This window comes from Anas platyrhynchos, chromosome 1 (genome assembly GCF_047663525.1).
Source record: "Anas platyrhynchos isolate ZD024472 breed Pekin duck chromosome 1, IASCAAS_PekinDuck_T2T, whole genome shotgun sequence".
NCBI lineage: Eukaryota > Metazoa > Chordata > Aves > Anseriformes > Anatidae > Anas > Anas platyrhynchos.
The window spans coordinates 16,643,399-16,668,996 of NC_092587.1; the positions used below are offsets into that span (position 1 = coordinate 16,643,399).

A 25,598-nucleotide genomic window follows, 5' to 3' on the forward strand; every position below is an offset into this window, starting at 1 on the left:
TCCAGACGTGCTTGAGTTGAGCACACTGAAAAGCGCAACCAGATGCAGAGTGCTGATGAACAGTTCTTCACCTTCAGGAAGGGAGAACTTGAATGCAAGCAAAGGTTTATTAACACAAATGCTTCCGTTACGTTTTGAGACTGGTGAAAATGACGTGAGCTTCAAGCTTCAACCTAGCATAAAAAGCACAACTGAAAATTTGTCTCAACAAAGTTAGATATTGATAGGTCACTGCATGACTGAAACTACTCCAAAGGCAACGGTGTTATGGAAAACACCATGGACAAAAACAAAGTCTACTGAAGTCAGTTGTATCTTAGTGCCACCATTTCTTAGTACTACAGATACCTCAAAGGAGGCTGTAGTGAGGTGGGGGTTGGCCTGTTCTCCCATGTGCCTGGTGACAGGACGAGGGGGAATGGGCTTAAGTTGCGCCAGGGGAGTTTTAGGTTGGATCTTAGGAAGAACTTCTTTACTGAAAGGGTTGTTGGACACTGGAACAGGCTGCCCAGGGAGGTGGTGGAGTCACCATCCCTGGAGGTCTTTAAAAGACGTTTAGATGTAGAGCTTAGGGATATGGTTTAGTGGGGACTGTTAGTGTTAGGTTAGAGGTTGGACTCGATGATCTTGAGGTCTCTTCCAACCTAGAAATTCTGTGATTCTGTGATTCTGTGATTCTGTGAAAACTGACTGGTATTTCTCTACCATAATAATCTTCTAATTAATTTTACTGGGTTTGAGCATAGTGCCAACTCTCAGCATTGAAAGAAAGGAGATATTTTCCACCATTCTGCAGTGGGCAACAGACAGAAAGTTGGAATACTGTGAAGAACTGACATAGCTGCTGCTGTGGTGGTGATTTATTCCTTCACTGCTCACATATGTTCACACTCCTCCTGGCTAATTATTTAAAAGCTAGGAAGAAATTGCCGGAGCTACATTTTGCTATCGAGAAGGCCCAGATTCACACCACTTCTCATGAGACAAACTATAGAAGGAGCCTACTTCCTGACTTTTCTGTTTCTATTCAAGACAGAATACGTTTAAAGACAGCAGTTTAGGTCTTAGCTTGACTAGAAGGTATTCAGAAGTTGCCCTCTTTCTTCAGCTACACAAACATATGAAAGCTCATTTTTAGACAGAGCAAGTTAAATTAGCTTCCTCCACCATTTTTTCTCTTGCCACAAAGGAAAAAATATCATTGTTCTTGGCAACACTTTAATAAAAGTACTTTTAAATTTGATTTTTAAATTTGATTTCTACATAAGACCAAGCATATGTACTGAAGTGAATTTATATATATATACAGTCATACCTAAACCAACACAATGTAATTTTCTGTATTGTAGAGAGTTTAAGTAATACAAGTGACAAGAGAGAAAAATTATAAGAAGAAATTCAAATGGGAATAGCTCTGAAAATAGTTCATAGGTTTTAAGGCCAGACGGACTCTTTTGATCATCTCCTCTGATTTCTGCACACAGAACGCAGATTTTCACACAGTAAAGCCTCAATCAAGACCAATGAATTGTACCAGTGCTACAGCATATCTTCTAGCAAGACGTCCTGCCTTGATTTAAAGAACTCAACCTATCGAGAAGCTCCTACATCCCATACTGAATGATGTAAGTGCTCATCCTTCTGCCCAGGGCAGGGGGGTTGGAACTAGATGATCTTTAAGCTCCCTTCCAACTCAGATCATTCGGTGATTTCACGATATTCAGTCTCTGGATAGCATTTCCCCTTAGCTTCTTCCAGTACCTAGCTCCAGCTGTTACATGACGTTATGACTGCTATCTTCTTTAGCAGTGATTGCCATTATCATTATTTGCAACTCTTAATTTTTGTCACCTACAAATACACAGCACAAACCAAAAAGGAGAAAACACAGACATTTTCAAGATTCATTAGGGTTTCAATATTGTTCCTGTTCTACAGTTCATGGCTGATTTTCAGAGCTAAAGAGAATTTTGAAAAATGATGCATAACGTATTTATTTCCTCTGGCTACTTGTGAAATCTTATTCTAATGACCATGCATACCAGAATTATTACCACTGTACTTCAGGATTTCAGTATAAGAGATTAATCCTTTGAGCTCTTTCTATTTAAAATGGCTTTAGCTTCTGAGGAGCTGCCTGTGATTGCCTTATCATTTTCTCTTCAAAACTCAGGGCCTCTCTGGTGGTTTACGTCAGTATTCTTAGTTCATTTCTTGCACTAAGATTGCCAGTCCTGAAACAACTGTCAATATCATTCAAGTAAAATTGCAAATTTTCATTTCAAGGTTTAGAAGCTAAGCTGTTCTTTTATTACTTTACAACATGATGATACATGCTGTGTTATACAAGAAAGTGATATGAATAGCAAAATATTTCATTCTCACTTTTTATTCAGAGTTTTCTTTTTTCCCCTTAGCCGGAAAGCTTGAAGTATTCCTACCCATTTCTGAAAAGTAACAACCTCTAACTTACATTCAAGAAACTAACTTATATTTAAAGAACAAAACTATGCAGTTTTTTTTTTTTTGTTTTGTTTTTTTTTGTTTTTTTTTTTTTTTTTTCCCAGTTCCAGCAAAATTTTTAAATTTGGAAACCCAGTTCTCTAAGAGTGTATACCTCTTGGATAAAGAGCAGCAAAATTTCAAAATGAATGTATAATAAAATAGTTTGCTACCTTTATCGCATTTTTCTTCCACCCAAATACCCTGGAATTACTCTTATTTTCTTTGTAATATAGTTTTGCTTATGTCTCCTTCACCAGCCAACAGCCTTTCTGCGGTAGCACTTGGTAATTCTTTTCTACTGAAAATCATGCTGGAAGGATCCTGTTACTAGAGCTCCAATTCCAATAACTTTGCTATACTCCTTACTCTTACATATATTTGCTTTTATTAGAGCAAGCATACACAAATCACAGAAACAGTGATAAAAAATTCTTGTAATAAAGAACAGCTAATGAGACCCAATCTAAACATACCTCTAAAGCAGCAAATTCCATTCCTCTTCAAGGAAGAAAACATGATTTTTATACAATTCGCTTGACTTGAATAATAAATATAATGTATTATGCTGAAGATATTTTTGGAAATTATATCTGTGCAACACAGTGCACAGCCAACTGTGAATTTATATTCTATCCTGTATTTATCAGTCACCTTACATATCTGAAGTCACTCTATCGCTAATCCTGTTCTACAGAAATTGTAATTAAGAATATTTCAATACTGAAAATGTGTGGAACACTGGAAAAAAAAAAAAGAAGGGAAGAAGGCTGTTTTCAGGTTAAGGGTAAATTTCAACTGCTATACAGAGAAACTCAGAAATGGATTAAAAAGCAAACAGTGAAACTTAATTACCTTCTAATATATATTTGGATCAAAGAGAAATTAATTGAGTGCAAAAAGTGTTTGAATAGCATGGTAAAGGCTTTGTTATCCTCAAGGAACATCAACAAAAACTAATCCCTGAAACAGACACAGAAGACATGGAAAAGGCACTAAGAGTGGCTTGGAGGGATAAGAAGTAAAGTCTATGACAGATTTGAATTGGATATAGAAATCCAAGGAGAAACCCCAGGAGGAATTTCAAAAGGTGCTGGTGATGGAGCTGGATGGCTGAAACCAGAGCAAAAGAAAAATATCTGCAGCAGTCAGGCTTGAAGATTACCAGAAAACAAATGTTCACTTCAGCTCTCAGGATAAACTGAAGATGTAGATTAATGCACAGCTTGATGCGTACTAACACCTGAAAATATCTGCTGAAGATAATCCATCACACGTCTCTGTGTATCATGTCTCCATTCTCCTTAAACATGTGGGCAGAGTTACAGATTCACTTCTGAACAGCTTTTCTGACCACAAAATGCAAGTAGTCATACATGTGACTGCCATACCAAATGCAATGTCTCCATTTTGGATACATCCTTGCTGAATACATCTGCCAAGCAACTCTGTTTAGGACAATGGATAAAATAGGATGAGAAGCACAGACTGTCCAGGTAAAGAACAAAAGGGAACGTCACTTTTACAGCCTACTTAAAAACAGTACAATGAGGGATCTGGAGGTTTTCAACACCTGAAGAAGGCCCAAAGGAGAATATCTGCATATAAATTCATCATAGGTTTGTAATAATAAACCACAGGTAAGAACAGGCCAGTATCAGCAGTCACAGCAACAGCAGGATAACCAAAAAGTAAATATTGAGGAGAAATACTCCTCCCCATGCCTGCTACATGTTCGGAAACTTTGAGAGGAAGTTTTCCATTAGAACCAAAGTGACCAAAACTGAGAGGTTGAACCAAAACACCTCAATCAACTATTTGATTCTTTCTTAAGAGCTATTAGTCTCTTGGTTGTGAGTACTTTCTCAGAAAAAATCAACAATAAAAATTTTGAAAAGAGGAAAAAAAGCAAAGCCACTTAGCAAGGTGACTATACTGAAAAGAAACCCAAGGGATCTGAGAGCCCTACTCACAGTTGTATTACACGCCCAAATCTGGTTTTGTACTACAATTAATTACAGGTGAAACTTAAAAATGCCAATTTGTAGATTCAGAAGAAAATCTCCAGACAGCCATCTTTTGCATTCTGTCCTACTAAATGCCCAGTTTTTAGACAGAAGCAATAATACACAGTTTTGCTATTCGTTAGGACTCTGGAAGAAAGTGGTTCTGTGTCTCTTCCAATGTGTTGCCTACTCTCACTGACTTTTGAGAAATGTTAATGCCTATTTCCACATCAAGCCACAGCACTAAGCAGGTTGTCCAGCACATTTTAAGATCTCCCAACAACTTGGGAAGATCTTTTAGCCACAGGAAAAATTGACTAATGTTACAATTTTTCTCTGCACCTTGTTATGACAGCAAACTAAATTTGAAATTCAGAAACTGATTTGATTTGTACAAATTAAAGAAAAGAAACTTATATCAATAATGAACAGAATAGAACTATCATGGCTCAGAGCCAAATATGCGTTGATTTAATTCTCTATGTTTGAAGTTCTGTCATGGTGCAATACTATGTTTAAACCTTCACTGTATGTACTGAAGGCATAATTAACTGGAATTTCAAGGAACAAGAAGTATCTTGGAAAGAAAACTCATTATTTTTGCCAACTTGCCTGTCTTCTACCCAAGACTTCCACTTAAAAATCGTCCTCCCTCCTGTGAGTCATGTAAGCCTCTACTGCATATTGCATCAGAACTCAGGAAGGAGCAGTTTCATATTCCGGACTGTCAGTGAACAGAGAGAGCTCTGCTAGGCTATACCCAGCAGAAAGTGCCAGATGATGTGTGTGACACAGATAAAACTAAAAAAAAATAATTAAAAACCTTCACCTAAAAATGCATTTAATGTAAACATGAGCACTATTGCTAATATTTTAATGAGTGACAGATTTTTAAAACTACCCACATCGACTACTCTTCCAGAAAGTGAAACAGAAAACAGAGACATTTATCCAGAGACAGCAAATATTTATTTATGCTCTTTTCAGTTTCATTATCTTCTTTCTCCATTACTTCCTACAGTGTGAATGTGCACAATTCTATACATGTGCCCTATCAGTGCAAGTGTATTTTGAAAATTCTGCTTTTTTTCTTTTTTCCTCTAAAACCTTGTTCAACACATATAATAGAGAAGGCCACTTACTGAGAAAAAGTTACAAAATGCTATGATGACTGTCTGTCTGTGATGAGGAATCTTCCTAGCCACCAGTTCTCTCATACTGATTCCTTTACCACTTTCTTCCTCTCCGATTTTCTGATTTTCTTCCAACTTTTGGTATTAGCCTTCTGGCTGACCTTTTTTCGGATGCATCTCTCAAATCATGTTATATATTTTATTTATTTATTTATTTATTTTTTACCTGTAATGCCTGAGTTTTGAAGGACTCATGCTGACATTCTTCACAGAAGTCCCTGTGTCTTAGGTTTCATATTTGTTCTCATTTTTACCTTTTTCTTAGACTATTCTTCTTCCTATACATGTATACTCCAGCACATTCCTTTATAGTAAAATGGGAAAAAAAATAATTCTTTAATTAACTTTTTTTCATCACAAGGTTTACCTTCTTTTTCATCACAAGGTTTACTGAACACCCAATTCTTACAGAAGTCTTTAATGACCGCTTTTTGCTACACCAGAGGGCCCCTACTAGAAATTCAGTTTCCTTAAGTGAGCAAAAAAGCAGCATCATTCTGACCTTTCTAAAATATGTATTTTATTGAGTCTCTGCCTCTGTCTTTCCTTCATCTCTGGCTACATATTCAGTACTCCTTTTGTCATTTTCTCCTTCTAACTTTATAGATGATGGCTTTTCACACAACGCCTCATCAAACAGTATGCCCACAGACCATAGTCTGCTGCAGTAATTAGGTGTTCATCATGACTAGGTCACAAACTCCTCTTTGGCTCCTTCTCTTAGAGCAGTGCTTCTCAGAACATCTCCACCTTAGAAAACGATCCCATTATGCTTCCCAGCTCCTCTGTCATATCCTTCCCTTCCTGCTCTCATGTCAACCCTTTTACCTCTAGTAGCTGGATCCTCTTCAAGATGCAGCCTGACACTTGGCGTGTTGCTGTGGGGCTGCAGTGGGACATACAAACCATATTAAAGGGGGTTCTTCCTATGTATGGCCACCTTTTGGCCATATATTACCATAGGATTCCATCAGACCTTGAACTCTCAAAAATGTAATTCTTGCCAAGCCTACATTTGAAATGTGCTTTCCTATGAATCTCTGAAATCTCTCACGGTCCAGCCATAAGATTGAGTCAATTAGGAACAAAGGTGAAATCACTCCTGCTTCTGGACCATCTTCATTCCTAGACCACCCTTCACTGCTCAAAATGACAGCATTTACTTGTCAGTTCTGGAGTTGTTCACACTCAACATACAGATTTTGCTCAGATGTTGCTGCTTCTCCCTCTGCACATCAGAGAAATGCCTTTCTCTCTGCCCATAAGACTAATGTGCTCCTCCTGACCCTCACATCACACACACTTTTCCTCTGCACTGCACTGAAAGAACTGCTGTGAATGTGTTATTTGCTAAACCATGCCTAACCTCTTTCACTCTAGTTATTGGCTATCCCTCTTCTTTAACATCCTTTTGTTCTCTCTTTCATGGCTCTCCAATGACTATTTCTCTAATTTACCTTGTGTTACCCTGTATCTTTTTGTCACAAAATACTGAGCCCTTTGAGACTGTTGTCTTCTCTAGTATAATTGCCTCTCTCTGTTTCTACTACTCTACTTTTTGGATGCAATGCTGTTCTTGGGTTAGCTTGCTCATCAACTTTACTCCCTCTGCTTGGTTTTATTTTAAAGAACTGTTTCTTCCATGACATTTATGATAAAGTAGATGGATAAAACGGTTAGGTTAGGTTAGGTTTAAGGGCATTTTCATCAACCAAACAGCAAGAGTGAAGTATTGTGTGCAATACCCAGAAGCACTTCCAAAAGTTAGTTAAAGCACTAAGAACGTGCAGAAACTAATACTTCAATATGGAAGTGGTTTGTTTTAATTGTTTAAATGTTTTCCTTATTGATTCAAGCAAACAAAAAGTGGATACAGACTCAGTCTTGTTAGCTCTTACAGCACGTCACTTTAAACCACACCTCACTGCTGTGTCTACATTATAGCGTGTTGCTGACACAGCGATGTAAGGATAAGCATGAAAAAGCACACTCCCTAGCTTACACAACTTTATCAGCAAATCCTCCTTGTGTGAGTCTAGCTAAGCTAGCACGGGAGTGCTGTTGACAGCTCAGTTAATTTTCTTTAGCATCAATCTATACCTTCCTGTGTCATGAGAAAAGCTGTTCTGTACACACACCATACCTCCACAGAAAAGTCTACCTGTATAAGCATACCAGCACAGGCACGTTTGCTGAAACTCTCCACAACAGATGAACTGAAAAACAAATTGGTGCAACTAAATGTCCACTGAAATACCTGTATATATGACTCATCAGGTATCATACCACAGAATAAATATCCCAGTGTCTACTTTGCTCAAAATATTGCTAGTGAAAGCTATAGCTCTCCTAATTTTGACCAGCCAAGCACATGGCTCCATTTCTACACTTTAGAACATACAGAAACCTCCTGAGCATCCTCATTTACCAACTGTATGCAGTGAGTGGACTTTGAAAAACAACCAAGAAAAGTAAAAAAAAAGAATTTTGCTAATTAAAGGCATTTCATTCCTGCTGAAAAAAAAATAGGTGTGGTATCAGTAAGAGCTTAATTTTGAAATGGCCTATAGGACTTCAGAAGAAGAAGGCGGACCCTTAGAGGTTCAATATCTTGAGTCACTATTTTAGGGAGACATGCTTCTCATAAAGTACTCTATAATATATTTTCGAATATATACATTAATATAAATTCCATATTAAAATAAAAAGGTACAAGAAAGAAACTGAACTGCATACCAACACCAATTTAAGCTTAATTTATGCTTAGCCTAAACTATAGCCCTCCATCCTCGTTCTGTCCCACATTATTAGGCTTTTCATCCTTTCATCAGTGCATTTCCTACTTTACACACACTTACAGAATCCAGAAAGTAACCAAACTCACAAGCCACTGGAATCCTAACTCCTCTATCAATATTGACTGAATTGCCCACAGTCCTGATGCTTCTTGTGAGCTCGATACATTACTTGCCTATGCTGGCAAAGACCTCAACTTAACTATAAATTCTTGCACAGAACTTTGCATGCAACTAAGCAAATACTACAATAAGCCAGTTGATATATTCTTGCACCAGAATAATGAAAATTCCCATACAAGTACTAAGTGAAATATTGCTCTAATTATTGTGATCCCAGTAGTAAAGAGCTTAGTTAACATAGCTGCACCAACTTTAAAATAGCTAGTTTGGATGTCTGAAGCACTGTAACTACAGCTGAGCACAATTCAACATTAACCAATTTCCCAAGTGCTTATTCAGAGTCTTGGGAGTACTTGAAGACTATGCAACTACAGTAGGCGAATCCCAGTGGTGACTGCAGTGTTGTAATTCTTTTTGAATGGCACCCCATGAACACTTGCAAATTTCCTTCTTAAATACAACAAAGAGGTTGACAGCTAAATCTGTATACACCCTTAGCTGCACGTTGCATTTCTGTTACCAAAAAACCTAAAGCAGGAACACTGCTTAAATACATATTCACACCACCTTCTCTTTCCATGTACTCCATAGTTGTGAAATTATCTTCTTTTGACAATACAGCCTCCTGTTTTGTAAGTCCTTTACAGGGACGGGCTCTTCATAGTGAGATCATCTTAAGTGACAGGCATAAGGGATTGTACCTAAATTACCTGATGGGGTCTTGAAAGACTCTTCCTTCCAAATCCTTCCCATCTCCCTAGCAGCACAGGTCTATGTTTGGGATAAAACAAAACAGAACAATGAACAAAATACAAAAGTGAATAGAAAATGAATGAAAACAGTGTCCTTGTCCTCTTGAAAGTCAACAACAGAGAGGGCCCCATCCAACTGTGGATGACTTCAGCCCACAGGTCTATGCTGGCAGCTGCTTCCCACAGTAATGCTGACAAAGATTGTGTCAAAGTGTTCTCCCTATTCTTCACAGTATACACGTAGCCCCCTTTGCACATCCTGACTATCTGAAGTATTCACTGGAACAATTAATGCAACAGTTGTTTCCAGTGTAGAACTTTCCACTGCACTGAAAATTTAAGCACAATATAACATATACTGAATGTAATGAAAATGAAATAATGCAGTTAACTTTGTACTGACTTTATTATGTAATTCAATAAAACCTTCACTTCTAAAATGAACCAGAAGTTCCACATGGTTGCACCAGACTGACATAAAAGTTAAGTGGCTTTGCTTCAGGATTCAGGCCAAGTTTTACAAAGATTACAGATGGCCTAGGCTACCTAGGCTAAAAATAATTAAGTTTTCCTCTGACAAATATCAACAACGAACACGTAAAAAGAGCAGAAATACAGCTTCAGAAACTGCATTACTGCTTATGACAGAATACATTTATTATGGATTTATCACATTTTTGACTGTCACAAGCAAAAGTATCTCATTTTTGTATTCTGACAACGATGGGTCTAATGTAAACTTAATCTATTTTAGACCAAGCAAAGTTCCACTCATGACCTTGCAGGTGTCATTTTCACTTTAGCTAATAGACATAGTTCATATTACACTATGCTTCCTGTGTATTGTATTAAAACTGCTGATACTCAAGGTCACAAAGCATTACAAAATGCTTACAGGCCCATAATCTTTAAGAGGGATCTCATTCAAAGGACACTAGCAGAGAAAAGGATACCCATAGCATATTTGTCGATAAGTAGCATCGAAATTTCCATGACAAGCAGCTTCCACTGCTAGACCATGACCTTGCATGATCTGCTAAACAATGATGGTTAGTTCTTAGAAGGTAATTCCCAAAGCAGGCAAAAAACTTCAATATTTTGTACTTCTAATAAATTACTTGCATTTGAAATACACACCAAAGAACAAATGCTGAGTTACAAGTCAGGTATTGTACTACGTGCCAATTTTGAGTTATGCCAGAATGTTCACTGCATGGACATTGACATATTAAATTAGTCTTGCATTAGGATGCAGAGAAAAAGATCTGTAATCAGCACTGTTTTCTCAGGACCCAGGCTCCAGAGACTAGCATAGAAACATATCCATTCTGTTTGCAGAAATGAGGCATCTTTGGATCAGAATTGCTGAGAAAAACAAAAAAATAAACAAACCAACAAATGTGGATACAATATGAAGTCTTTAAGGGAACTTTAAGGTTGAGAAAGATTAAAACTTTGCCTGCCTAACCCACAAAAAGATAAGATAGGTAAATAACAGTATTTAGCAATTATATAACAGAGAAACAAAAGGAGAATCCAATTTATTATAAAACATTAGATGTAATTCGACTGAAATTTGTACTTTTATCTGCAACGTCTCCTTCTGTTGACGTGTCAGGTTTTGCATTTCTTCATCAAGGATATTCTGAACTACTCTCTGTCTATATTGGCTTTATGAAAAAGGACTAAAGCTTAAAAGTGCCTTGCTCAGAATACCATGAAGAGCAGTCTTTATAGAAAAAGTTCAGGCCATTGATCATACACAGGAACCATATGGAGGTCGCAATACTATTACAGGCTATCATAATATACACCAACACAAGGTCTGCAAGGGATTTAGACAGGATGGGAATTGAAGCAAATGGTCCCTGGTGCAGCTGCCTCAGCCTAGATTTCTAGGCTGATCCCACTGGGGTCTGCCTGTCGCAGTTCTGTGGGGTAGTGCCGTGGGATGGGTGTCCTATGGACAGTCTGTTTTTCTGGAGCACAAGTCCTGTGAGGAGCGGCTGAGGGCACTGGGGGTGTTTGGTCTGGAGCAGAGGAGGCTCAGGGCAGACCTTATTGCTCTCTGTAGCTATCTGAAGGGAAGCTGTGGGGAGCTGGGGGTCGGCCTCTTCTCACAGGGAACTGGTGACAGGACCAGAGGGAATGGCCTCAAGTTGTGCCAGGGGAGGTTCAGGCTGGCAATGAGGAGCCATTTCTGCTCAGAAAGAGCAGTCAGGCACTGGGACGGGTTGCCCAGGGAGGTGGTGGAGTCACCGTCCCTGGGGGTGTTCAAGGAGAGGTTGGACGTGGTGCTTGGGGACATGGGTTAGTGGTGGCATTGGTGGTGGGGGGTGGTTGGACCAGGTGATCTTGGAGGACTTTTCAAACTTTAATTGTTTTGTGCTTCACAAGAGGCCTCTGCACATGTCTAAACCTCTCCGTCCCGTCAGGGCCGCCTCCACCTGCAGCGCGGAGGCCGCGCCCCACCGCCCCCTGCCCGCCCCGCCCCGCCCCGCCCCGCCGCCATTCCGGACTCTGCCCCGAGCGCCCTCCCCGGCGCTCCCTGGCTGCCATTGGCCCCCTGCGAGCCACCCGACAGTACTCTCACTTCTGGTTGGCGAGAGCCGCCGGGCCGCCTCGTGGGGCGAATGAGGAGCGGGCTTGTTTGCCGGTGCCAAGATGGCAGCGCTCAGTGCCGTCCCGGGGGGAAGCAATGGCGGGGAGTGAGCCGTGAGGGCTGGGCCGGGGCCGCGGCGCCGCGGGGCGGGGGGATGAGGTGACGGCCGCCATGGCGAGCGACGGCGGCAGGAAGCAGTTCTGGAAGCGGAGCGGCGCCAAGGTGCCGGGCAGGTGAGGGGCGGCGGCGAGCCCGGGGCCGGCGGGCGGGGGCTCCTCGGGGCCGTCCCAGCGCCGCCGCCTCCCGCGGGGCCGGAGCCGCCCGGGGCTGCCCGGCGGGGGGCGGGAGCCTGGGCCCGCCTCGCTGCCGGCCCCTGCCCCGGCCTCGCTGCCGGGACCTGTTCCCAACCTGTCACTGCCCCCGCTGTGCTGGCTTTGCCCCTGTCGCTGTCCTGGCTGCCAACTCGGTGCGGGGCCTCCCCGCCCCTCTGCTGCGTGTCTGGGGCAGCTCAGGGCCTGGAGGGTTTCAGCGTCAGGCTGCGCTGCTTGGGAGGCTGCGGGTTGGCACAGCGAGATGGGGCTGTGGGTCTGGGGAATAGGGGGCTCAGGGCAGACCTTATTGCTCTCTGCAGCTACCTGAAGGGAAGCTGTGGGGAGCTGGGGGTCGGCCTCTTCTCACAGGGAACTGGTGACAGGACCAGCGGGAATGGCCTCGAGTTGTGCCAGGGGAGGTTCAGGCTGGCAATGAGGAGCCATTTCTGCTCAGAAAGAGCAGTCAGGCACTGGGACGGGTTGCCCAGGGAGGTGGTGGAGTCACCGTCCCTGGGGGTGTTCAAGGAGAGGTTGGACGTGGTGCTTGGGGACATGGGTTAGTGGTGGCGTTGGTGGTGGGGGGTGGTTGGGCCAGGTGATCTTGGAGGGCTTTTTCCCACCTTGACGATTCCATGACTTTTGTCAAAAACTTGATCGTGGGTTAATGAGGAGTAGCTGAGTTAGTCTTATCAGGATTAGTCTTGCCAAACACCTCCAAAAAGGTTCTTAATAAGAAACAAAGGTTGTCTCAGCAAGTGGTGGTTGTAACTTGGGTCAAAAAGTTGGTAGTGGATAGATAGATAAGGGATAGCTGAGTTAGCCTTGCCAAATGCCCCTGAAAAGATTCTTAGTAAGAAACTAAGGAGCAATGGGGATGAAAAAGGAGTGTGGTTAGAAAGTAGATGTAAAAGTCTTTTTTTTTTTTCTGCTAAAACAGCAGCTCTTCTGCAGTTCTGTATGGTCAACTGCTTGGGTGGTGGATGGGAAACTTTTACTTCTTCGTTTTTTAGCCAAATACTGTGAAATTTCAAAGAGACAAAAGTGGGCTTTAATGATTCCCGGCCTCTGGCCATGTTCTATTTTTTATCAGTGAAGATTAATAAAACACATTGAAGAAGTTTTCTTAAACTAAAAGCTTTTCTTCTCTCGTGAAGCACATGCAAACTTGGAAAATCGTGAGGATAATTAGTATTTTTACAAAAAGAAAGCTATTTTTTAATGGAGTCTCAATTTGAAGTTGTTGAATCCTGTTACAAATTTGCAAACCCTATTATATTTACTCAGTGATCAAGGCATCATACAGCGAATTGATTGGTTCATGTTTTCTTTATGAATTTAAATAGTTGTGCCTTGAGACTAAAACATGGCTATAAAGTATGTTTTCCTGCATAGTATTCAAAATATTGTTAATTTCTCAACTTTGCTTCTGAAGTATGAAGAGTAGAACCAATTGTCCTGTAGCTGAGAGCTACAAACGTACTCTCCCATTCAAAATTTTCCAGGGAATATATCCCCCAAATGACATCAAATGTTCTGACACTTACAGTTATGTTCTCTGCTCCCATCCCTAAACTATTCTCACAGTGGGGTAATTCAGTTTCTTACATTCTTTTTTTGTACGGATGAGATGTATTCTTGGTTCTCAGGTAAATGATATAAACAATAAAGCTACCTTTACTTGAATGCTGTAGGAAATAATCTTGCTCATCCTTTAACTTCTTCCATTCTCAGTTATCCATAAGCTCTAACTGGTGGTGGTTTTATTTCTCTGGTTATAAATGGACTCTTCTGGTCTGACTGTTCTTGTCTCTCTGAACTTCTTGTTCTGTAATTTCACAAAGTTCTTGCGGGGCTAAAACATGTTTGACTCTCCTCGATTGCACAGCCTGACCCTTGTGTGATCGTAGAGCAGGAGAGGGAGTTCAGAGGGCACAGCATACAGCTGTGTGGGAAGCCTGGTGCTGGGTTGACTTTTTGGATTGTGTGGAATTACGTAAAAAATTCAAGAGTGTATAAAGCACCACCCTCAGACATCTCTAGGGTTAATTTCCCAGCTGTCAGTATGGCCTCTTTAGTATAAATCCAAGTCTCCTGTAATTTGTTATGACCGCCGTCTTTTTGGCGTGGTTCTACCTCAAATTTATGAAGGTTGGACGTATTTATATTTATGGTCTTGGGATTGATTTTGATTTGTCAGGAGGGCACGTTTGCCTCCTGTAATGTGGTTTTCAGTACAGATTTAGGGAGGTGTTACTGCTGCATATGATTTGCTTCTCTTACAATCAGAGTTTTTCAGTAATAATTTTCGGTACAAGGCTGCATGTAAATTTTGCTGGGATTTCCATGGAGCTTTTTGACTTACAAAATAATTTTGTAGCTGAAATCTGGGAGGAAATGAACTTGTAGTTTGTAGAGTTTTATTGCTCAGGGTAATACGCTGTTTTGTATTATGAGATGTTGTAGTAGGAAAAAAATCTGTCTTTGGAAGCTTTATTTCAAAGCATTTGTTTTTACTGCTCTTACGTTCTCTAACAGGGCATCTTTCACATGCTATTTTTCCTTTAAATTGTTCAGCCTTTTGCTTTAGTCACTGTTAAGAATTGACTGGTTGGTTTTTGGGCCACAAGTACCCAGAGAGGATGAAATCTTTACAGACAGTTCTTTGAGAGTTTTTGTTTTATTTTTGGCAAGAGATAAATGAAGAAGTGATAAATCAGAAAAGAGAAAACCTACATGCTTTTGATTCATCTTATTATGGAGCTACCTTTTCTTGTTTTATTTCCTGGAGAAAACAATAAATTAATGTAAGTTACTCTAGGCCTTGAAAAAGTGATCCTGTTTGGCATATCTAAGATTTTTATCAAGTTATTTCTTAGTACGTGCTTCAATTTCAGCTTCATTGTTTTTAGTTGGTTAGGAGATCCTTTGAAGTTGAAAACTGCTGGAACATTTCAGTTGTCTTCATTAGTGATTACTTATTACACGCTCTGTCTCTCTTCTCCTTTAGTATCCAACATGTGTACGGAGCTCAGCATCCGCCTTTTGATCCGCTGCTGCATGGAACGTAAGTTAACCTAGTACTCAAATATTCAAGGTGATTTGGATCTCGTCTGTCTTCTCTCCTCCTTTTCTTTTCTTCTTTTTGTCAGAAGATGTTAATCTTCCTTTTTCAATTTTTGTCATAATCTTGACTTCTCTGTTCTGACTTCTCTTTTGTGACTTCCTGATGCTTATGGGTGTAAGTGGCTTTCCTGTATGCATCTTTCTGTTGATAGACTGCCTATTTTTTTGTGTGCATCCATCTGTAAAAGAGGAGAATCAGATTATGATGTAGATTAATTTGAGGCAAAGGTGGGCATTTTACTTGTGAGTGGGAAGGCAGCAGGAGAGATTTACAGTGATCTAAAGTTTATCAACTTAGATCATTATTACTGGATAGCAGAATATGATGTTCATGAACATGGCAGAAATATGAAACATCATTAGTAACCAAATAAATTTCATGCTAATAACCCCAAACTAGTGCAAACATCCGTCTTCATGTCCTTATGGTTGAGGTGTTTAGCAAAATACATTATTGCATCCTGACAGCTTCTGCTTTTTTATTTTTGAGAGTGGGGAAGCTGGCTTGATGCCTTCTTTAGCTGAAATCTGATGTGACTGCTCTGCATTACAGGGAATGAGGACAAGTGCCAAGCTAGGGAGTGATACTTGGTTCGTCTGCCTTGTAGTGTGTGTTGGCAGAGGGACAAAAGGTTAGGAGCTGATAGGGCATGCTCAGGCTGGTAACTGGAGGAGTTCTCCTGACTGCCAGAAGAGCAAAGTTCTGAAGCAAATTCATGCTGGAGTGGCTGATTGGGGAGGAACGATAGTTGTAATGAGTTTTAAGGTGAGACTTGATTTGTTTATGACAGTGATTATGCTGTGTGATTGCATGTGATGGCTTGGGACTAGGCCTGATGACTTGATTACCGCTGCTGTGTCATTATGCAGCACTTGCATGGAAAGGCCTGAAACCTCTGTAGGAGTTCACAAAGCAAGAGAACTGTAACGTGTCCCAGCTCCTAAAGGATTCCAGTAGTATTCCCCTTACTTGACTTTGAGATTTATTTATTTATTTATTTATTTTGAAGACAAGGGAGGGAAGAATTTGTCCAGTTTGTATTCAAAGCCAGGAAGAGTCAGGTTGTTACTTGACTTTGTTCTCAGGAGTATTCTGCTGTATTCTGTCAGGGTTGGATGTAACAGCAACGTGAGTGGAAGGAGATAAATATTTGCTACGTATATAGTGTTAAGCTGTCAAGCACAGACTTCTGTGTTTTTATTTTATTTTTTTTGCCCTATCTGTCGTGTGTTGCCTATTCCATTGACAGTTCTCTAAACATTGTTTACTTGTTATTAACAGCTTGATAAAGCCAGGATCAAAACCACCTACAACTCCGGTGAAACTAAAGAAAGTCAGCACCTTCCAGGAGTTTGAAAGTAACACAAGTGATGCTTGGGATCTTGGGGATGATGATGACGAACTCTTAGCAATAGCTGCTGAAAACCTAAATACAGAAGTGGTCATGGAAACAGCTCACAAAGTAATTCAGAATCACAGCAAGTTACAAGAACAGCATAAATTTCAGGAAGAACATCAGCAGGAAGAAAAACAAGTAGAATCTGCAGAGCTGACTTCAATTGCGTGTGGTGATAATAGGCTTGTTAAATCAGTCAGTGAAGGTCATACTTCCAGTTCATCAGGTATGTTAAGAAATGAATAGAAATGTTGAAAATAGAGTGAAGAAAGCTATAAAATGTACCTTTTAGGGCATTAACCCCTTCCCAACCTTTACTGCAGGTAAATGTTATTAAGTGATATTAATTGATTTGAGGGAAACACTAGACTCCATGCTAAACCATAAGGTGTGTGCATGAGAAATGTATAGGTGAGGAAAGAATAACTAATTTCCATTGTTTTCAGACTCAATAAGTCTTCAAGTTTTGGAGGAAGTTGCACTATTGAATGTATCTCAACACTGAACTGTACCAAGTTGTATGCAATTACAATTTGTACTATTGTAGAAAAATTGTTACTAAAATGCCACTGTATAAAATATATTGAAAAACTATTCATATAGTTGGAATGTTTGTCCTTATATAATCTGTTCTGTGTTTTAATTAATTTTAAAGTAACCAATTGCAATGATTTCCCTGTTTATTATTTTAGAACGGTGAGAGAGACGGAAACAGCTTTCAATAGCACAGAAATGTTAGCAATAAATTAGCTTTGCTGTTAGTGCGATCTCTAATTGATGTATTTGAATTGTGAAACACTGCTTGGAAGAGGAATGGTTCTCCTGTGAAATCCAAGCAGTTTGAAGTTCAAAATTGTGTTACACTTGAGCTTATATTTCCCCCAAACAGAACTTGATTTTAAATTTAAAAGTTCAAGTTATTAGTAGTCGTTTTGGTATCTAAGGCTAACTATTATGCTTCTTTTTCCCTTCAGATAATGCTAGTGAAAATTCTTCCATGCAGAGATCTCAGTCTCTTCCACAAACTTCCACACCTCCCCTGGTGAGCGGAGTGGCAGACTTCAATACCTCAGTTACTCCTGCATTAACTGAAAGAGAAGCATCCCGATTAGACAAATTTAAGCAGCTACTCGCTGGACCCAACACAAATCTTGGTGAGTATTTCTTGTTTAAGCTATGAATTCCTTCTAAATCACTAGTAAACTATAAAACTTCTGTGATTGTTATGCTATTTTTCCTGATGGCTTGGATCTAGTTCTTTCAGCATTTAGAACTGATCTTGCAAAAGAAGGGTAAAATATTATTGAATGGTTGTAGGAATCATGCTTGTAATATGCAAGTTACATGCATGTTAGGTGGTTTCTTGTTCTGTTTCACATTATTTCTTCTTACTGGACAAATTTCAGGGAAAAAAAAACAAACCGTGAAGTATAATTACTTGTGTTTAGTTTTGAAGCCTGATTAAAAAAAACAGCATGTAGTATAGGAATGATTCTTATGCTTAAAAATATGAACGTGAAAAAATGTTTAGGAATAGGAGTGTTACTGCTTGTCTACTCAGCAAGCATTCATCATGTTCAGACTGATACAGTAGTTCTGTGTCTCATCTGTGAATGCTGACAACATGTTAATGTGAAAACAAACAAATGTGTTGTCACATAATGTGACTGTTGCCTTTGTGCACTATGTTTTAGTGGCTGATGAGTAAGTGGAAGTGCTGAGAGGGAATCATAGAATCAAATGGCTTTGTATCCCAAATGAAAATCTGAGCAAGTATAAGGAGTGTACTGTGTTTGGAGAACTTGGCCAGGCACTTTGGTGTAGGAGTTTATGTCAAAACAATAAATAAAATGACTTTGAGTTAGACAACTCTGGAAGATGTCTTCAGGAAACTTACAGAAGGACATAGAAACCGTGTGTTTGCAGTTCTTGCATGAAGACTTCCCTTTCCTCTAACTGTCATGAGACTTCTTCAGTGTAACAGTATAAAATAGGCCAAATTGTGGCTTTTTTTCCATTCTGTGATGCGTCTTATTGTGAGATTGATGCTAGCAAAGCAGAACTATGGAAACAATGCTAACTAGACCAGACTTAACACTTCAGTGAGTTATATCACATTCTTATGCAATGCAGCTGTGAACTCTGAGGTGTTGAAATAAATTGCATACTTTGCATAAGCTTGCAAATGATAATCAAATATCACTTTTTCTTCCTTTGATCTGGCTGATGTTATGTTTTATGTGATTGTGACTGACACAAACTATTTCTAAAGAGTATTGTGATGGTAGAAACCTTGTTTACAAAGGGTTACAAAATCAGAGGGAAGACAAGGTTTAATTTAAACCTACCCATTTCACTTTTGCTGCCTTACTTGGTGGGGAATACTTCCCCATTAAATGGAATCTAGGCATTAAAGTAAAATATTTTGGGACTAAAAGAAAATACCATCCCTTACTAGGAGTGCAGTCACTGTTGAGTATGGTGAGAGTGTAATCAGTGTTGTGAAAACAATTGTTGTTTTCAGAATGTTGCAGCTGGCTCATTCTCTTTCACATGTGAGTGGAGAGGGGTGCTTGTTTATCCTGATGGGCTGAATTAGTGGTCAGTCATCGGGGTGACATTTCAGCAAAAATTTCTGCTCATTTCTGCCTCTTATAGTAGGGTTGGCTTTGCTTGGAAACAGTGGTGGTAGTAATAGGAGCAACAAAGTATCTCTGATGTTGTTTTCTGGGTAAGTTTTGCATGTTGTTGAGAGAGATTGTGACAGCTCTTTTCAGAGTGATACAAAAAAGATAATCTCTGGACTGAAACAATGTCATTGTGCATTTTCAACTCCAGGCTTTTTTCCTCATCATAATGTGAGAAGTCAACGCAGACCGTGAACACAAAGTAACACAAAATTAGTAATTTAAATCCTTTCATTCACACTTGAATAATAATTATCTTAGAGAGAGAATGTAAAAAGCAATGTTTGTCATGTATGTCAACTAGAGGTTGTGAAAGTGTGTTTTCTCCCACCATAAAACTCAAGAGTTCTCAGAAGCATGAATTATACATATACATTCGGAAGTGAAGATTATTTTAGCTGAAGTCCAGTAGTGGATTTTGGAGTCAGGATTTGATCCATAGCTTGGTTTTAAAGTTGTAGAAATAGGTTCCATCAGCACTATCATGTTACCCAGTGAGGAAAAATATCATACCAGAAATATTGTAGTCAGAAATGGAATACTCTGATAGTTATTCCATAAATAGATAATGACAGAGCTGTTCTCAAAGTTTCTGTGTACAGTTTTATACGGCAGATAATTACCATGTATGAATAGTTTCACGAGGCACAATCTGATATGAGAGGAAATAATGAACACAAGCTGGGAAAGGAAGGACCCTCCCCTGCTCCCCTCCCCCTGAATTCTCAGGATGTAAAAGAATTCACTGAATTCATTCTTTTAGATTACTTAACTCTTATTTGTGAACAAAGAGGCTGTTTTCTTGGCCTGAAGTGTCCTTAACTCATTTCTAATGTTTTGTACGGCTGAACTAATAGACTCACTCTTGTAACTTATCATTGCCCTTGTAGTTGTACTGAGTCTTCTCGTAAGTCCTCCTAACCCACTTCTCTTGTAAGTCTGGCAAGTATCTTTGTTTTTTATGTGACAAACAGATGCAAACAATATAATATGCCTTTTTTCCACTTGGCACTTGTTATTTGACTATTGCTTTGGTGTTATTACCTCTAATAAGAATGGGGAAAGTATAATTTTGAATTTGACATTAGGAGTAGTTAGCTATATATAAAGCAAAACAGCAACAAAAAAAATACAAGCAATTCCTATAGAAATGATATTAGGTATTTGATTTGTGCTGCAAGAGAGAAGCATGACAACACACCTCCAGGTACTAATATAATGCAAAGAATGGCTAGCTAATCTCATAAAGTTAAAAATTACGAAATGAAAGCTGCTAAACAAGCTGGATCATGCTGCAGCAACAAGGGCTGCTAGAAGAGGCCTGCTGTAAGAAGCAGTTTTGGTTGGAGAACACCTTGAGGACAAACCCCTGTCAATTAGTTATATATATGTATATTCGTTTCTGAGTTACACTGTGTGCAAACTCAGGAAGCAGGATCGGGCTGGCGATGGCAACACAGCTGTGCTTGGCACACAGCTACAGAATAAATTGTAGGGTCAATGTGTCTGTGTAGCCTCCCAGACATGGTACTGCAGGCCAGGTTATTGAGAGAGAACAACTCACACTAGTTTTGTGTAATCTAGCCATGCTTGTTCTTCCTTGTAGTTGGCCTTAGGTAGGTGCACTTCATGTCAAGCCTTGCCTTTCCTTGGAGTGGACCTTGCTTTAATGACTGAAGATGGGCTCCTGGTTTTCAGAATCTTTCAAACTGTTGCTTTAACAGGAGCGGAGGGGACTGTTAACAAAGCAGCATAGGGAGGTTAAGAAGTTTCTCAATTTTCTTGCCTCCTGCAGTTTTAAATCATGTGTAGTTGTTCACATCTGTGTATATTCTTCTTCCAGTTTGTGGATATGTAGTATAAAAGGAAGAAAACCTGTCCCAACCCCAGCTTCATTTGACATGCTGTTAGTCACATCTATCTTGTCAAACTGTTATCGCTGAAAAGTATTCCTGTGTTAGGCAGCTTATCTGCTAAACATGCTTGCATTTGCAACTAAGAAGCAAGAATTAAAAAACACAGAAAAAAACAAAGGTCAGTACTTTATCAGTAGGCTTTGGAACAGCTTTATTTTCTTTAATTAAGTATCTTCTAAAAGAAATCGGTGCTGAATATCCTTAAATGGTTTCTTATGTTAATTGCTTTTTGCAGGATTAGTATTTTGTGTTCCTATTTTCCATGCCTTGGTTTAATAACTTGCGGTTTCACATAATAATCAGCATTTATTCTGATTACTTCTCTAGTAGGATATTTCAATTTAGAGGTAATAATTTATTGTTATCAGCTAATTAAAATTGAAAATAAGTTCTCGAAATTGTTTCTGAAAGCATTTTTCGTAGTTTGTAAAATTTATTTTTGAGTATTCTTTTGTCAGGATACTCAATCGGCATATTAGCCATTGCGTTTACATAGTAACTATTGACATGGCAAACTTTTCAGATTTGGAATATGATTTTTTACTTTTTTTTGTTACTGACAATTGTCTTTGATTATTAATGATCCCTTTTAAGCAAGCTAAGAACTCTACCCATAATACCATGTGTCCTATTGTGCTCTAATATCTTGGTTATACTGGAAAGCTGTGTGTTTTCTTTTTTTTCCTTCATTATTTTTACTATTTTACAGAAGAACAAGATGCCATTTCTTAATAGGTGTCTTATTCTGCTAAGGTGTCTTTTCATTTGTTGAAAATCTCTGCCGATGCACCTCTTCCTACACTTAATCTTCCGATGCACCTCTTCCTACACTTAATCTTCCACTTCCACTTGTCTTCCACTAAATATCCTCTGTATGCCTTACTTAGAAGTTTTTGTATTTTTGTTGTGAAAAGGCTGACTGCAATGAACAGCTACTATTTTTGGCCCACAGTGATTTAACTTAAAAAGATAGCCTCTTGGCTATTTTTCTTCCATGTTTTTTTTTTTCTCATAGCTTCATTTTGTGTTTTTCATCCATCATACACACTCAAAATTTACATCACTTGTATTTAGTCTGTATTTAAATAAATCTAGAATTTAGGAATAAATATTGTAGCTACTATGTAGATAATTTCAGCATGTCTTGTAGTTTGTTTCAGGAGCTAAATACTACATAAAAGCCATTACAAATGAAACATTATTTCAACAAATTACTGTTTGGTTATTTTCCTTCATCTTGTTAGTTAAGATTTCCCCTTTCTTACATGCTCTTGCAGGTGAAAGCAACTCAATATATTGCTGTATTTAAATGTTTTTCATATTTCTTCACAGTAGATGAGATGAAAGTGATTTCAAACAATGTTTGAACAGTGAACTTGTGTGCTTCTTCCCCTGCCCCTTGTACCACCACCCCCTGTGTGCTTGTCGTGGGTTGTACTGTTAGGGCTTTTTTAGCTACTGCTCTGTATTGAATCAATCTTGATTTTTTTTTTTTTAAACAGCTTTTTATTTCCTTTTTGTTTTTCCTCTGTTTCTGTAATGTTTCTGATCTCAGGTGTGTGTATGTATGTATCTAAATAAATCATAAGGGACCTTAAAGATTATCTCCCACCCAAACCATTCTAATTCCACCCCCCTGCTATGGGCAGAGACATCTCCCACCAGCCCAGGCTGCCCAAAGCCCCATCCAGCCTGGCCTTGAGCACATCCAGGGATGGGGCATCCACAGCTTCTCTGGGCAGCCTGTGCCAGGGCCTTGCCACCCTCGGAGTAAAGAACTTCCTCATATCTAATCTAAATCTTTTAGCTTAAACCCATTACCTGATTGTCCTATCAGTACAATCCTTGACAGAATCCCTCCCCATCTTTCCTGTAGGCCCCCTTCAGGTACTAGAAGGCTGATATAAGGCCTCTCAGGATCCTTTTTTTCTCCAGGCTGAACAATGCCAACTCTCTCAGCCTGTCCTTACAGGAGAGGTGCTCCAGCCCTCTGATCATCCTCATGGCCCTCCTCTGGACTTGTTCCAATCTGTCCATGTTCTTCTTGTGCTGGGGGCCCCAGAGCTGAATGCAGGGTTCCAGGTGAGGTCTCATGAGAGCAGAGCAGATGGGGACAATCCCCTCCCCTGCCCTGCTGGTCATGCCTCCGTTAATGCAGGCCAGGAGATGGTTGGCTTTTTGGATGGCAAGCACATATTGGCAGTGCATGTTGATCTTCTCATCAACCATGTCCTTGGTACTGCTCTCAATCCATTCTATGCCTAGGCTGTATTTGTGCTTGGGTTTGAGCCAACACAGCTGCAGGACCTTGCACTTGGCCTTGTTGAACCTCATGAGGTGTGCACAGGCCCACCTCTCAGGCCTGTCCAGGTCCCTCTGGATGGCATCCCTTCCCTCCTGTGTGTCGGGCACACCACACAGCTTGGTGTCATCAGCAAACTTGTCAAGGGTGCACTCCATCCTACTATCTGTGTCACTGATAAAGATGTTATGCAGCGCCAGTCCCAATACTGATCTCCAGGGATTGCCACTTCTCACTGGTCTCTGTGCCTCCATTTCCCAATGTTCAAAATAGCAATTAAAGTAATTAATTTAGTAATTTGAGACTGTAACTACTGAAAGGCAGATAATGTTGATAGCATATAATTAGAGGAAGAGTATTCACTAAATTTATGTCTTCAAAGAAGATAAACCAGGAAGTGTTATTACAGATATTTAAAGTAAATTCTTTCTTTAAAGAGGTTGCAGAAGTTGCAACATCGTAGCAATAGTAATTTGCACTGCTGTTTTGGCTGTATAGCTAGCAAACTTTTATTGAAATGTATCTGTCAAGACTGAAGCCTGGGAAGTTAGAAGAATTCCATGATCATAGGCTGGTTCTAGTAGAGTGTTATTTGGAAGATCCTCAGCATGACTGTTGTAACTCCTTACATTCCTTTAACTCTACCTCCAAGATTATCCAAGCAAACAAACCAGAATAAAATCCTTTTGCATTATGACATTTGTAATTTGAGTTCATTTTCTCTATTTTTTTCTGAGTTATTTAATTCTCTTTAAACCCCAAATAAAATTCTCTTTTACACCAAAATAAAATACAGCAAACACTTCAATCTCAGCAGATATGAGAAGTCCATATTTCTTTAAAAATAATTGTTTCTTCCTCCACTCCATGTAATTAGAGCAGTTCAGTTGGAAGGGACACAGAGCGATCGGAGTCCAACTGTCTGTGTCAGCAGTGACCAAAAGTTAAAATGTGTCACTAAGAGCATTATCTAAATGCCTTTTGAACACTGGCAGGCATGGGGCGTTGCGCCATTTCCCACAGTGTTCTCCTGGAGAAGCTGGCTGCTCCTGGCCTGGCCAGGTGTGCATTGTGCTGGGTGAGGGACTGCCTGGTTGGGATCAGGGGGTTGTAGTGCCTGGAGTTCAGTCCCATTGATGCCAGCCACTGGGGGCATTCACCAGGCCCCAGTGTTGGGGCCAGTTATTTGGTTCTGTCAGTGGTCTGGACGAGGGGATCGAGTGCACCCTCCGTAAGTTTGCAGACAACACCGAGTTAAGTGGGATTGTTGTGACATGTGAAGGTCAGAAGGCTCTACGGGGGATCTGGGTAGCCTAGCTGGATGGTGTCCATACTGTTGTATGGCGTCTAACCAAGGCTGGGTGCTGGCTGCTGCATTTGGATCCTGACAACCCCACAGAGCAGTATAGGCTTGGGGAGGAGTGACTGGGAAATTATCTGGCAGAAAGCAAACTGGGAGCCAGCAGTGTGCCCAGGTTTGGACTCTTCCCTGTAACAAGAACATTGAGTTGCTCAAGTGTGTGCAAGAGAGCAAGGAAGCTGGCAAAGGGACTAGAAAACAAGGCATACGAGGAGTGACTGAGGGAGAAGGGGTTGTTTAGTCTGGAGGAGGCCAAGGGGAGACCTAATCGCTCTCTGCAATTACCTGAAAAGAAGTAGCAATGGGAATGGTGGTCGTTTCTCTCGGATGATAAGTGATAGAACATGAGACAACCGCCTCACTCTCCACCTCACCTCCTATAGAAGCTGTAGAGAGCAATGAGGTTGCTTCTTAACCTTCTTTTCTCCAGATTAGACAACCAAAGTGTTCTTAGCTTCTCACAGGACATGCCTTCTGGCCTTTTTACCAGCTCTGTTGCCCTGCTCTGGATGCATTCCAGTACCTTAAT

General features: G+C 40.0%; 1 protein-coding gene across 1 annotated transcript in view; it reads left to right on the forward strand.

Moving 5' to 3' along the window:
- Nucleotides 1-12,000: 12,000 nt before the first annotated feature.
- Nucleotides 12,001-25,598, forward strand: part of TBC1D22A (TBC1 domain family member 22A) — a 169,627-nt gene continuing 156,029 nt past the window's right edge. Inside the window, exons 1-4 of the mRNA XM_072032932.1 lie at nt 12,001-12,206; nt 15,292-15,348; nt 16,690-17,030; nt 17,779-17,958. Of these exons, the coding sequence (XP_071889033.1) occupies nt 12,145-12,206; nt 15,292-15,348; nt 16,690-17,030; nt 17,779-17,958 (640 nt within the window). The 5' untranslated portion in view covers nt 12,001-12,144. The remainder of the gene's footprint in view (nt 12,207-15,291; nt 15,349-16,689; nt 17,031-17,778; nt 17,959-25,598) is intronic.